General features: G+C 32.2%; 1 protein-coding gene across 1 annotated transcript in view; it reads left to right on the top strand.

The window, feature by feature from the left end:
• The window catches only part of LOC149414043 (uncharacterized), a 38,587-nt gene extending 34,195 nt beyond the window's left edge, over positions 1-4,392 (top strand). The window contains exon 5 of the mRNA XM_089644362.1: positions 2,959-4,392. Coding sequence (XP_089500488.1) covers positions 2,959-3,118 — 160 coding nt within the window. The 3' untranslated portion in view covers positions 3,119-4,392. The remainder of the gene's footprint in view (positions 1-2,958) is intronic.
• Positions 4,393-16,200: the final 11,808 nt, after the last annotated feature.

Below are 16,200 nucleotides of genomic sequence, written 5' to 3'. Positions count from 1 at the left end.
ACACCTGAAAACTTGAACACAATTAGTTCCTCACTTGCTGACACAATCCATTATTCTGAATTAAAACAATATAATTACATAAAAAATGCAAATAACAGAATCCTGGATTTAGTTATCTGTAATGAGGAATGCCAAGTATATCGTGCATGCGATCCTCTTGTCAACGAAGACTCGCACCACCCATCACTCAAAATTATGCTAAAAATCGATATACTTCCTATTATTCACGCCCCACCTAAAGAAATTTATCAGTTTACAAAAGCCAATTACGAGTTAATCAACCAACATCTGTCAATGACAGACTGGTCATTTACTCAGGAAAATTCGGATATTGACGTAGTAGTCGATTCTTTCTACAACATTTTAAACAGTACCATCAACCAGTTTGTTCCTAAACGTATCATCAAAAAGAGAAAATTTCCAAACTGGTATTCAGCTTCTCTAATTAAAATCATTAAAGATAAACAAAAACTCCATCAAAAATGGAAATCCAATAATAATCCAGTAGACTACATAGAGTTTTCAATCAAACGTACCCAACAAAAAAACTTACAGAAGCATTGCTTTATTCAGTACATAAATTCAGTTGAATCTAATATTCTTATAAATAATAAACAACTTTGGAACTATGCTAAAAGCAAAAGTAAAACAAATGGCATCCCACAAATCATGCACCTTAAAGATGAGTCAGGCACCGGTGCTCAACAAGTGTGTCAACTTTTCTCTAAACACTTTCAGTCCACCTACGTTAATGATAAGGACACGAATGATCCCAGTATAGTCGATAGTTTTACCTATATGAATAATCATAACCCGATTGGGAACGTACAAATAAACAATTTTTTGATCAATAAATACCTGAAGAATTTAGAAATTAGTAAGGGTGCTGGCAGTGATGGTATATCGCCATACTTTATCTCAAAATGTGCAAAAAATCTTTCATACCCCCTAACTAATATATTTAGAATGTTACTAAAAGCAGGAAAATTTCCTATAAAGTTTAAAGAAGCAACTATAATCCCTATTCATAAAACAGGTTCTAAAAGCAACATTGTAAACTACCGCCCAATCTCAATTCTAACTGTATTTAGTAAACTCTTTGAAAAAATTGTCTACGATCAAATTTATACAACAATTGTTCGCAACATACAAAACCAACAACACGGATTTCTACAAAAAAGATCGGTACTAACAAATTTGGTAAATTTCACGGAATATTTAACGAGCAATATGGACAATAGAAACCAAGTAGATGTAATCTACACTGATTACTCTAAGGCCTTCGATAAAGTAAACCATTTCATTTTAATTAAAAAATTAAGTCAAATAGGCATCCATGGTGATTTACTTCGGTGGCTCACTTCATACCTTCGGTGCAGACTTCAATGTGTATCAGTTGCGGGAACTAAGTCCAGTTTCTTTTCCGTGCCCTCCGGTGTACCTCAAGGTTCTCATTTAGGGCCATTATTATTTAATGTGTATATTTATGATATTCACAAATGTTTTTTACATTCCAATTACCTAGCATATGCAGACGATAAAAAAATCTACCTAGTTATCAAATCAATCGAAGATTGCATTAAACTTCAAGAGGATCTCAATCGTCTTTTTAACTACTGTGAATCAAATAAACTTGTAGTAAATACCTCAAAGTGCAATAAATTATCATTTACACGTAACAAAAATAAAATTTCCTTTCATCATACATTAAACGGGACACAAATCAAAGAAGTAGATTCTATCAGAGACCTTGGGGTAATACTGGATGTGAAATTAAACTTCATTCTACACACTGATGCAATCATCAACAAAGCCAACAAAATGCTAGGATTTATAATACGTTTAACGAAACCTTTCCGCAACCTTAAGACTCTATATTCCCTTTACACAGCGTTCATCCGTCCCCACCTAGAACACTGCACACCGATCTGGACTCCTTTTTACCAAGCCCACATTGAGAGAATCGAAACAATTCAAAAAAAAAAATTTAAATACATTAATTATAAACAAAACTTACATTTCTCAAATTACGCCGATTCTATTAATTACCACAAATTCAACTCACTTCATACACGACGTTTGGTTTTTGACCAAATTTTATTATTTAAAATTCTTAACAATGGCCTCGACTCACCAGAGCTAATGAATTTAATAAATATTCATATTCCAACAAGATCAACACGGCAATCCAATTTGTTTCATTTACCTACATGTAGAACTAACTTTAGAAAAAATTCACCAATTCCACGTATATGTGCCCAATATAATACTAAATTTCAAAACATAGATATTTTTAGCAATACACTTCACAAATATCGAATAGAAGTAACTCGTACGATCGAAAATTAATACTATAGTATGGAATGTATCCAGAGCATCTCCTATCCTCATCCTAAATTCCTATTCCTCCCCTCCTCACCTAAAATATATATATATATATATATTTTTATTTTTTTTTATGCAATAAAACTCCATCTCCAATCAATATTAATATAGGAGACTTTTTTAGCTTGACTGTTTTTAACATGTATATATTTATATTTGTATTTTATGTATAAGCTGTTTGTCTCTTAACTTTACCAATAAATAAATAAAACTGTTAATGTTCCTTTGTTCAAAAACTTAAATCTCCGAAAATTCTTCACCGATTGCCTTGAAATTTTGACACCTATATTACGTATAATATTACCTGTGACAGGTAAAAACATGTTTTTTTAAACAGCGCCATCTGTTGGACATACAAATGCTTTTCATGAAAAACAGCGCCATCTGGTGTCCGTAAAAGCACAACGCGCTATTGATTCTCTATCGTATCTAATACCCATTCATGTTTACAGATCTCCCTTTCAAACCATCTTCTTCTTCTTTTTATAATTCTATATTCTTCACTGCATCCTTTTAATATCTTTGTTCTCACCAAGAAATGCAAAATTGTAATTAAATATTTTAAATTTTCAGATTTGGTGCCGACAGCGAAGATACTACCGCAGAAAACGGACCGACCGAAGAGGCCACGCTTGAGGAAGCCAATGAACAATCTTTGGATAAGGTCAGCAAAGAAGGAACAAAAACTTCTCTCAAATTGAATGAAGCAAGAGCTCGACGAACCACTTTTTAAAATCTCACATTTTGTGTTTTTAACTTTTTTTTCTATTTTTATCGATTATTTTGAGTTATTCTCTATTTTCATTTCACATTTTGCGTCAGGTATCGTAACCTGTTTTCGTTGCATTATTAGCTACTTTCATTATGTAGTTATCTGATTTAGTTCAACAGTATAATTAATATATACGATATAAGGTATTTTCATTGCATAGTTTTTGTTACTATCTGAATTCGTTAGGCAACTTCATGCCAAAAACATACCAGCATACCTTTTCAAACACAAAACTGCTTTTGACAATGTCCAAACTGATCGTTATACTAGAACGAAAGGACTTAATCTCTTACTAATCCCTTTTTTGCCAGAGAAATTTAAGATATTTTGCAACAAGACTATACAATACTCTCCCACTAGCCATTAAACTGAACACAATTTTTCCAATACGTCTGTCTCGACACAGGTATATATATATCTTAGTTAGACAGATATCGAAAAACACCCGTAAAACAAATTTATATTGATAATAAAAACTATCTGATTTCGTTGCACAATATAATATTTGATATTACCTGTTTTAATTGCATTACTATCTAATTTCGTTGCATAGCATAATATTTTTCATTAGCTGTTTTCATTAACTAGTTTGATTTCGCTGCGCAGTATAGTGTTTTCATTGCATAGTTTATGTTACTATCTGATTTCCTTGCATACTTTGTGTTACTATGCTGTTAGCTGATTTCATTAGATGGCGTAATGCTATAAGTTGTTTTCATTGCATAGTTTATGTTACTATCTGATTTCGTTGCATACTTTGTGTTACTATGCTGTTAGCTGATTTCATTAGATGGCGTAATGCTTTAAGTTGTTTTCATTGCATAGTTTATGTTACTATCTGATTTCGTTGCATACTTTGTGTTACTATGCTGTTAGCTGATTTCATTAGATCGCGTAATGCTATAAGTTGTTTTCATTGCATAGTTTATGTTACTATCTGATTTCGTTGCATACTTTGTGTTACTATGCTGTTGATTTCGTTAGATAGTGTAATGCTATAAGTTGTTTTCATTGCATAGTTTGTGTTACTCTTTACTTTGCTTACTTTATATAATTAGCTGTTTTCGTTGCATATTTTTTTTATTTAAATATTATCTTTTCAATTTAAAACTTTACTACTTTATTAATGCATGTTAAATAATTTTTTAACTGAGTCGAAAACTGGAACTCTAAACAAAATGACATAATTTATTTTCTTATTATTAATCCTGAAATATTTTTTTTATTTTTCCTAGCTTTATAAAATATTTGTTTAATAAATGTTATTCATGCAATTTAATTTCTTTTTTTACCATCTACCTGAAACCAGTGGGACTATGGCATCCCCAATCGGTGTATGTTGTAAGGATGAAGAGAGGAGGAGGGTGGTTATGTTTGTCAGATAGCTATTCAATTCAATTTAATTCAATTTTGTTTATTCATTTCAAAAACATTACAAAATTGTTAATTTCAATGCGTTTTTAAAATATGTTTGTAATAAGAATTCTTAGATTAATGTTAATAGTGTGTATATCAACTATACCAGTGATAATAGAGCTTGCCTTTTAAAGGAAGCTTCATTGATGCAAAACATGTCGATATCCGAATTGATTCTGTTCAACAGCAAGATTGCTCTCCCCACAGGCATGACCATTGGCAAGTTAGTTCTGCAGGCCGGGAGATAGCATAGTGTATGTTGTCGGTGACTTAGATAACCATCGGGAACATAGAAATGAATGCTCTCCATGATGAGCGAGTTTTCAAACCATCCACGAATCAGTCTAAAGAAATGTGTAGCAATGCGCACATCTCTCCTGACCCGTAGATAGTTCATTCCGAGCATACCCAGAGCCACGGGTAGTAGCCATACTCCCTCATGTAGAGAAATCTCAAGAATTTCTTCTGAACTCTTTCCAAGACGAGAGAATACTTTACTTGGTGTGGACTCCACATCACCGACCCACTTTCAAGTCTACTCCTTACTGAGGAATTAAATATAACTATAAGCACCCGGTTATCTCTAGAATCCCTTGCAGTGCGTAGAACAAAGCCCAGGGCCCTGAAGAGAATGTTTCTAACCGTTCTTACTTTGATTTTTATTAAATTATTATAAGCAATAATTAGTCGCCTGAAATATTAATACAAATTGAAAATCAATAAATGCCGCCGACGGGAATTGAACCCGCGCCTTTTGATGTCCGGTCAGACGCTCTGGACCACTGAGCCACGTCGGCTTATTTCCAACACGCCAAATAAATCAATATGTATTAGAGTACTACAATCAAAAATTACTGCTTATTATATTTTTACTCGGGAGATATATATATATATATGAGATTATAATAGATTATAATAATTTGTTATCCTTTGTGCTATGCATAAGACCTTGTCTTATATATAAATATGTTTATATGCATTCGACACTACTCGTGCGCTATGTCCACCTCATCAGGAATATATATAGACCTAAGGATGTAGTGTGAGAAGGAGTGGGGGGTTATAATCTTGGAGGAATGAAAAAAAAAATTCATAGGATCATTCATAAAAGATATTCTAATTGCTGAAAATATTTACAATCTTATTACTTTCTAATTTATACTTTTCTAAAGCAATTTCAGAAAACTTCATGAAATATCTGAATATTTAACTAAGCGAACTTATTACCATAAACATATTGATAAACATGGGATGCGGTGTAATCTACCCACAGTTCTGACGAATGTTTAAATATTAGTACGTTGGTAATAGTATATTATTATGGTACTTTTTATAGCAAAATTATACTTATCATTAAAGTATCCAACTGACTCTTACGTGCAATGCTGTATATTGGTTTTTTTCCACTTTATGTCCGGGTTAAATCTTCCCCATAGGAAAAACTAAACCCTTCCACACACTTTTCCACAAATGATCATCTGGTTATTCAACATTATGCAAGTGCATTATATAAGCAAAATAAATACAAAACAATACAAGAACAATACGTCAACTCACCAGAGATCAAATGGGAAAATAATTCACCGACTCCAGATATCTTCATATCAGAGGGTTCGGTTCGGTAGAACTTCTAACAGGGCCTATAAATCCTATTGATCCCTCAACATCAATATTTAAAAAATCTTTCGTTATCCTACATGTATTTAAAATGACTGATTTTTGCATTTTTATTTATAATTTTTTTGATAGATCTAATACGCCTGAATTTTGAATGAGGGAGCTAGGTATAATGCCAGTAGCCGAAATAACAAATGGTAATATTTTTATAGTCTGAGAATGCCAAATTCTTTTTATCTCATTTCCTAAATCTGTGTATTTTCTTATTTTTTTCATTAACAGATTTTTTAATATTACAGGACTTTGGAATAGCGACATCAATGATATAAGTTATTTTTTTTTAATTTTGTCATGTAAAACTATATCGGGTCTATTATGATTAATCGTTCGGTCTGTTAGTATAGTTTTATCATAATATATTTTATAAAATTCGTTTTCTAAAAATGAATTAGTTTCGTATTCATAATATGGTATTATATTACGGCAGTCAATCAAGTTATGTTTAATTACCAAACTTTGGTGAATTATTTTTAAAACTTGATTGTGCCTAAATGTATACTCGGACGGTGCTAATATAGAACATCCCGATATAATATGTTCTATAGTTTCCGGAAAAGCCAAACATTTTCTGCATAAATCATCAATTTGATTTGTACCTTTGATTATATGCTTCCTATAATTTTTAGTATTAATGACTCTATCTTGAATGGCAAGCTTATGCTTAATGGATTTATATCCATCTATTTCTGCGCTCAACTCTCCAATACTCAACCATTTGTTTGAAGAAAATTTTTCAACATACGTTTGGTTGAGATAATTGAAGTGTTTTGCGTGTAAAATTTTATTTGACCAGAAATCTAATATTTCCTGGTTGGGATTTATAAAAATGTTGGCATTCTCATCGTATAAATTTAAAGATGTAATATTTCTATCTGCCTTGCAAATTATTTTGTGCATTTCTGAGCTATGAGCTTTCCTATGGAACAAAGTTCTTAGCATTTCTATATCTGATTATGTTTCAAAGAAGTTATTTTGACTATACCTCTACCTCCTAAATTTATAATTTAATTGTATCATTATTATTACAGTGTAGAATCTCTACACCATTATTAAAATGGAAAGTATGTTTTTTTTTCAATATATATTTAGTCCGAGAAATTATTACTGATTAAGAGGAAGCTACTAGCCAAAAATGTGTATATTCATGGTATACCTTACATTTTAGGTAATAAGCATTCAAATCGCTTGACAAACGGAGTTTAGAAATGTTCGATTTCAAGCAATTTTATAAGAAAGCAAAAAAATTAATCAAATGAAACTGTCACAGATAATTTTAGCTATAATACTATATTTTTTAAAGTTGTTTCCTTTACGCGTTCAAACATTTCTACTGAAAAAATATATTTTTTTAGTAGTTTGCATTTATATATCTCAAGCGAAGCGATAGGAAAACCTTCAATTTATCTAAAGCATATTTTTTGGTATTCATAATGTACACTAATTCGTTATAAAGATTAATCAAAATAGTGATTTGGCTTCGCCTTAAATACCTTGGATGTTCTGAAATTTTTATTATAAAATCCTAAGGGTTTTTAAAATATGTTTACCTACAAGTCCCAACAACACGTTGAAATTTATTGATAATTCTGAATGTTCCCGAGGTATCTTAAATGTGCTAAATACTTTTTAATTTTTAAATTTGTCTTAAAGAGAAATACCGTTTTCGAAACTAGATAAAATTATCTTTGAAATGTTTATATTTGAAATAAACATTGATATTTGTAGAAAGTCAAATTTTAATATCAAACATGAAAATGTCGACAAAAAAACTTACCGGGACATTTTGACTCAAAACTTACATAATTTTTAAAGAATTCGATATTTAAGGCGATGCCATACGTAGTAATGCAAAATCATGTGTTTTTGGTTTGAAAATTTGGTCGTCTAGAAATGTTTCAGATGCTTTAATTAAATACTGCGAGTAGAATACATCTTGACCTTTGAAATAATCGAGTATTTTTATAAGCCCAGAAAAAAATAATGTATAGGCCTATGAAAACTGCTTTAAAGTTCAAAATCTCCTACTTGCGAACCCATTTTCGGTTATGATTTTATTGTATAATGTGGCGAATTAAGTTATTTATTAAAAAATTAAATATTTATGCCTGAACATCCACAAAATAAAATAAAAGGCACTTTTTGACCATGTTTTTTTCTTGCATAAATCAAAACAGGCGGATGATGTTAAGCGGGAATTTAAACCTTATCGCCATCTACGTAAGGGTTGTTATTGATAGCGGCTCAATTTAAAATATTACACGACGTAGTGCATCGCCTTAAAACAACACATTAATTTTTGTAGGGAATTAGTAAAAAAAACTGTTTCTTTTTATACCATTTATACAATAAAAAAATATTAATAATTTTTTAACTTTTCAACTGCCAATGAAAAAATTCCGCCAATTTGTAATCATCATACACTTTGACAATTTTTTGGACTTTTTAAGTGGAATCACAAACTGAGAAGAATAATAAATAATTTATATTTCCAATGACTAATATATATACGCATTATTTTATTCATTCTTCTACGAATCTAGGATATATCCTTCAGAGACTCTAATGGAAAGGTTTGTGGCTGTTGGTCTTATATATCCTTGCGAGGCTTAAACATATTTATGCAGTTCTGTTTTGTACCAAACCAAACCCATTAGAAAACCAGTGAATATGTATTAGAGAAGTATCCGTGATTAATTACACACATAGAGATGAACAACATCAAAACACAATAAAATAAAACTCTCTTCAGCGTCTGTTGGTACAACGCCTCTTCGCGTTGTTGTGTTATCAGTTGATCAATTCTCTTAGCCTCCTGCCGTTGCTGATTGAGTTCCTCCCTGTAAAACTCTTGTTCCTTCTTTCTTTGGTCAGCAGTTGCTCCATCGAGTTGACTCGACTGATCTTCTTTCTCTCCACGTTGCTTCGCCAACTTTTCAAAAGCGTTGTGGTAACTTGCCACGTATGCTATGATGGATTTTTCATCTTGTATTCCTGCGTCCACGTCTGCGAAACAACAACATTTAATATGTTAATATTTGGTTGATGCTATGAGTACGCCAACCTAACCTAACCTAACCTGAACGAGAGATTCCCAATTTGTATGAGAGCTCCCAGCCAGGCCAACGAAATTGATAATCCGTTAAAGAAATAAATACCGTGTTTAAAAAAGATTAAATGTCATATTTTAAGATCTCATATTTCAAATTCAGAATTAACTATCATTTGGAAAGGTTATCCCTTCATTGCAATATGTCATTGAAGAAGAAGATAATACAAATGAATCTAAACGAAACATGAAACAGAACAAGACACAGAAAAATAAAAAGATAACGGTCACAACTTGGAAAAGAAACCAGGATCTTTTGTGTCACCGGGACAGGCGTCTTAAACCACTTGACCATTGGGAGCTATTTATTAAGCGTCAAATTTGTCGACCTAATATTTCAAATTCAGAATTAACAATATCATCTTGCAACTAATTCAGAATTAACAATATCATCTTGCGACTAATTCAGAATTAACAATATCATCTTGCAACTAATTCAGAATTAACAATATTATCTTGCAACTAATTCAAAATTAACAATATCATCTTGCGACTAATTCAGAATTATCAATATAATCTTGCAACTTATTCAGAATTAACAATTTAATCTTGAGACTAATTCAGAATTAACATTATTATATTGCAACTAATTCAGATTTAACATTATCATCTTGCAACTAATTCAGAATTAACAATATCATCTTTCAACTAATTCAATTTAACAATATCATCTTGCAACTAATTCATCAATATCATCTTGCGACTAATTCAGAATTAACAATATCATCTTGAAACTAATTCAGAATTAACAATATCATATTGCAACTAATTCATCAATATCATCTTGCAACTAATTCAGAATTAACAATATTATCTTGCAACTAATTCAAAATTAACAATATCATCTTGCGACTAATTCAGAATTAACAATATTATCTTGCGACTAATTCATAATTAACGATATCATATCGCAACTAATTCATCAATATCATCTTGCAACTAATTCAGAATTAACAATATCATCTTGCAACTATTCAGAATTAACAATATCATCTTGCAACTATTCAGAATTAACATTATCATCTTGCAAATAATTCAGAATTAACCATATAATATTCAGACTAATTCAGAATTAATAATATCATCTTGCGAATAATTCAGAATGAACAATATCATCTTGCGAATAATTCAGAATGAACAATATCATCTTGCAATTAAATTTTCCCATATATTTCGCAACTACTTTTTTAAACGATCTGCTAATGAATTGGTTTGTAACCTAGATAATAAATAGATGGAAAAGACGCTGTCCCGAAATTACAAGAGATCCTCGGTTCTATTCCTAGTTGGGTACGTTATCTTTTTCTGTTATCGGTTATCTACTTCATGTTTAGATTTGTTAATATTATCTTCTTCAATGATAAAATAAAAGATTACGTTAAGTTTGTTGTTTGTTCTTTTCCGACAGTTCTTTTCAAAGTTCTTTTTGTCTTTATCGAAAATCGTTCAGAACATTGTTTTCAATACAAAATTAAATTAAAGCTCAACTAACCTTCAGCGTCCAACAATCGTGGAATATTGAAGTGTTCCTCTGCAATTTCGAAGGCATGGTTTAGATTGTCCATGTGACTTCTTCCCAGGAGTTCAGAGAAGTTGAAGAGATCCTCATCCTGGGAATGGATGAGAGCGTTGAAGGCCAGGCCGCTACTCCAGGAGTCTGAGAAGTTGGAGATGGTGACATTCTCGTAGCAGCTGGTCCTCCGTTGGCACCAGAGGAGCAAGGACTTCTCCGAAGAATGCTGACCCTTCTTTTTGTCATCCTTTTATTTTGAGATAAATTAAAAATTATATTTCACTGGTATCTTTTGTATTAAATATATATGAAATACAAATATTACAGAAAAGTAAGAGACGCAAGTAATACATAATATAATCAGTGCAACATATTATTTAACAATATCAGAATGTTTTTTTCTGAATCCATATAAATTATCGACAAAAATATCTACTTCAGCACACTCAATCTTATTATACAGTCGACACATTTGGGTCAGAGAGCTTAAAGTAGGCGATATAATTTTTGAAAATATTCAGGTGAAAAATGCTATGGTGTCTTAAACAATGGGAATTGGGGACATTTATTTCAATATTTAAAACATATCCTCCTACTATAAATTCAAACATACGGAAAAAATATTTTTGAATCGACCCATAATACAAGATATTCCAACAAATCCAATTATACTATTCCCCCAATAAAAACCTCAATGGCACAAAGACAATTTAACTTTCTTGCTCCAAAAATATTCAATAATTTAACGTTAGAAATAAAATCAATAGCCAAATACGACAGTTTCAGGAAAGCGCTCGGGGATTTTTTGATGTGTGATTGTTATAGTGTTAGTAGCCTATTCCAAGTGCCCTATTACAAGTGTATATATTGTTTATATGCGTGAGGATGCGTCATATGGGTGTATGTATACATGTGTTGTTATATGTATATAGGTATGTCTGCTGCTATATACACATGTGTGCTTGCATGCACACATATTAAAAATTATATATATAATTATGTACATTTTTACCATCTAATGCTAGTTTACTTCTTTCTCCTTTCTAATTTCTATCTTCTACTTTTTATTACAATTTTTCCAAAATTTTAGCTTCATCTATAGTTACTAATTTCATATGTTTACACTAGATTTCATATTTCATACAAAGTAATTACACTCAATTGGTCACCATGAAACAGGCAGCCGCCTAGTATGGTGATTCATTATATCTACTTTATGTAAATTTCAAAATAATGTAACATGTATTAAATAAAATAAAAATAAAATAAAATAATGAGGTATCAAGATGGCCGTGGATAATTTTATGCAAACATATTAGGTCAGTCAATTGCCTTCTTATTTTAAGTGTATTAATCTTAAAGTATTCACGACGTGCGTCGTGTGATCTAAGATGGTCATGTAGTATTTGAAAGATAATAGTCTAAGCATTTTTTTTAATCGATTCTATAATGTTTTCATACTTGCAATAATGTGGATTCCAAATAGTGCTTCCATATTCAAGTTTACTTCTAATTAAGGCATAGTGTTAGAATTGATTGAGGATCTTTGAAAGGTTTAGTTATTCTGTGAATAAATCCCATCATTTTAAGTGATCTGGACTTAATGTCACTAAGGCGATGCACTACGTCGTGTAATATTTTAAATTGAGCCGCTATCAATAACAACCCTTACGTAGATGGCGATAAGGTTTAAATTCCCGCTTAACACCATCCGCCTGTTTTGATTTTTGCAAAAAAAATGGTCAAAAAGTGCCTTTTATTTTATTTTGTGGATGTACAGGCATAAATATATAATTTTTTTTCGATCATTTTATAAATAACTTAATTTGCCACATTATACAATAAAATCATAACCGAAAATGGTTTCGTAAGTAGGAGATTTTGAACTTTAAAGCAGTTTTCATAGGCCTTATACATTATTTTTTTCTGGGCTTATAAAAAGACTTATCTAAAAAATACTCCATTATTTCGGAGGCCAAGATGAATTATACTCGCAGTATTTAATTAAAGCATCTAAAACATTTCTAGGCGACCAAATTTTTAAACCAAAAACACATCTTCTTCTTTCGTATGGTGGGGGGTCAGAGGGGGACATCTAGATCTGCGAGCCATTTTAGGGCCTCAGGCGTCGCCATGTGAACCTCATCAATCCCGCCGGGGAATGAATGGAGCGGGCATTCGTTGACCACATGTTCGGTAGTCTGCACCGCACCACATTCACACATCGCCGACTGTGTAAGGCCCCATCTGTGCATCATGTGGGCACAGCCGCCAAAAACACATGATTTTGCATTACTACGTAGTGCATCGCCTTAATGTGTAAATCAAATATGAATTTAGAATCAAGAGTAATTCCTAGATCTCTTATAGAAGACACTTTCTTAACAATATTCTTATTAATGAAATAGGAAAAAATCTTTATAACCTTATTTCGAGTAAAGTTTAAAATGTAACATTTTTCAACATTTAAGTGCATATACAGACAGTAGGTACACCAGTTATTAAGTGTATCGAGATCCATTTGAAGCACTAGATGATCGTTAACAGACTTAATTTTACGAAAAAATTTAAGATCATCGGCGAAAAAAGCATAATCACAGTTTAATTTCGAGTCAAGGTCATTTATGAATAATAGTGAATATCTAAATTTCAAAATTTTCAGTAAATTTCTGGTAATAAACATTAAAATCACTTGGCAAACAAAACGGTTAAACTTAGCGCAAATGTGGTTTTTATTTATTTTGTGAATAATTTTATAAGAAAGAAAAAAGTTGTTCAAGGGTAACTGTCACAGATAATCTTAGCTGTAAAATTCCTTATATGGTTTTATACACTTGTAATTAAAGATACATATTTTATGGATTAACTATCATATTTTTATAACAAGATTCACTACGTAGTAATGCAAAATCATATGTTTTTGGTTTGAAAATTTGGTCGCCTTGAAATGTTTCAGATTCTTTAATTAAATACTGCGAGTAGAATACATCTTGGCCTTTGAAATAATCGAGTATTTTATAAATAAGTCTTTTTAAGAAAAAAATATTGTATAAGGCCTATGAAAACTGCTTTAAAGTTCAAAATCTCCTATTTACGAACCCATTTTCGGTTATGGTTTTATTGTATAATGTGGCAAATTAAGTTATATATAAAATGATCGAAAATTTTTTAAATATTTCTGCCTGAACATTCACAAAATAAAATAAATGTCACTTTTTGGCCATGTTTTTTTCTTGCATAAATCAAAACAGGTGGATGGGGTTAAGCGGGAATTTAAGCCTTATCGCCATCTACGTAGATGTGTTATTGATAGCGGCTCAATTCAAAATATTACACGACGTAGTGCATCGCCTTAAGCGAAACGATAGGAAAAGTTTTAGTTGATCTAAGACATTTTTTTTTGTTTTTTATAATTAAACCGATCTGTAGTAAAGATTAATGGAAAATAGTGATTAAACTTAAACTTCGTTTCTTTCCTGAGCATAGTCGCGGCAGAATCACTCTGTCACCGTGACTCGCTAGACCACAGGTTCCCAAACTTTTTGGCCCCGTAGACCACTTGTCAATTTTTTTTTTCCGTAGACCCCCTGCCTGCCGAATATTGAATTTTTCTAAAACTATTAACGTCCCATGTGATCATCATTTATTTTTTTCGTAAAAAGATTCCCTTCCCTTGCCTGCCCAACAACCGGGCGGCGGTATAGTTGCTCTGTCTTTACATTGTGCAGACAGGGGCGCCCTTGTGAGGTATTACACCAAATGAAAATGAAGCAGGATAAACAACGGGAATTTCTTTCTGTAGCTGGTCCTATAGAACTGCCCCTTGTGCTTATTTTGGTCAGTTCTTCTTGTCACATGATATCCGATTCTTCAAAGTTGCATTTCCGTAGTCAAAATGTCCTCAAACTTAGTTTTGAAGTTTGTGTGAGGTGCATTTAAATGTTGAACGTCATTATTACCCTGGACGTTTTTCAAAAACAAGTTGGGGAACTTGGAAAATTCGCGACTTCCAATGTGCAATGTTTTGCTTGAATATATTAAATTCTGACGAGAAAAGGAACGTAGACTCTATTTATATACCTCAATTAAGAACTTTACGAAATATAAACATACAAATATCAAATAAGTAATTTCTCAGTCGATTATATTTGTGTTAGGTGTATTGTGTCATTTACGGAACTCCTAAAAGTTGACTTGAGGTAAATGGGGGTCCGCTCGTATGTACCCCCATTTAAATCTCGTGGACCCCCAAATTTTTTTCTCGTCGACATAGACCCACAGCATGTCGATATCGACCCCCGGGGGTCCATATAGGTCACTTTGGGAACCTCGGCGCTAGACTGTACCCAACTACCCAGTGGAAAATAACATTTATGGAGGACTGAACGCAGTTTCCGCTAGTATAATATGCAGCAGTCTACAATGGAATGCTGGTACCTACCCTGATGTATGGAAGTGAGGCATGGAACTGGCAGAGAAATGATGAATTTACACTGAATTTGTAAAAATTATATCCCTAACGCAAAAATTGTGTATAACTATCTGAAACATGTAGAGATTCGGAAAGAAGAAGAAAAAGCGTCAATTGATGTAAGCAAAATGAATAAGATTAAGAAAGAGACCTGGATATGGAAACGCAGGATGATAGTCCACACCAGGCCGAGGGTGAGGTGAGGGATTCCATCCACAATGGCCGCGGCTGATATAGACTCCACGTGTACCTAAACAAACAACAAAATACAATTAAACATTCTAACGAGATCATGTATTCCCTGAACAAAGAATGTTTTGCCTAATTTGATGAAGATCAGACACAAATATTAAGTCATTGAAGATAATTTTAAACACTTTCAAATGAAAAAAAGGCTTGTAGGGACCACTGAGGTAATTCGACCATATGAACTTCTAATAATAATAATAATAATAATAATAATTGGATAATTTGTAGAGCGCCGTTTTTGTGAAAAATCACCTCAAGGGCGCTGTACAATTTATTTCCTAGGATCTACATTTGTTATTTAGACCAACTGTGCCAACACGAGGTTCGTCATCCGTTCAGGCATGTGTCTGCCGCCAATATAGCGCTGACATGTGTCTGCTGCCAATAAAGAGCGCTGACACAACATCCTCACATAGATAAGTCATTTTTATACTTTTGATGCGATTGACAATTGAGACTTCCCATAGACAGGGGAGATGATGTGTGTTTTGATTAAGCACATCATCGACCTTAAATGCCATCAGTTTCATTGCGAAACAAGATTTTTAATTTTGCTTATAATTACGTTACATCGCGATTGTCCAGAGTTATGTAAAATCCGAAGCCAATGA

Source organism: Hesperophylax consimilis, chromosome 20 (assembly GCF_061612785.1).
Source record: "Hesperophylax consimilis isolate HC1 chromosome 20, BYU_Hcon_1.0, whole genome shotgun sequence".
Classification (NCBI taxonomy): Eukaryota; Metazoa; Arthropoda; class Insecta; order Trichoptera; family Limnephilidae; genus Hesperophylax; species Hesperophylax consimilis.
The sequence above is the reverse complement of the archived record's forward strand: the minus strand, read 5'-3'. Positions and strand labels throughout refer to the sequence as shown.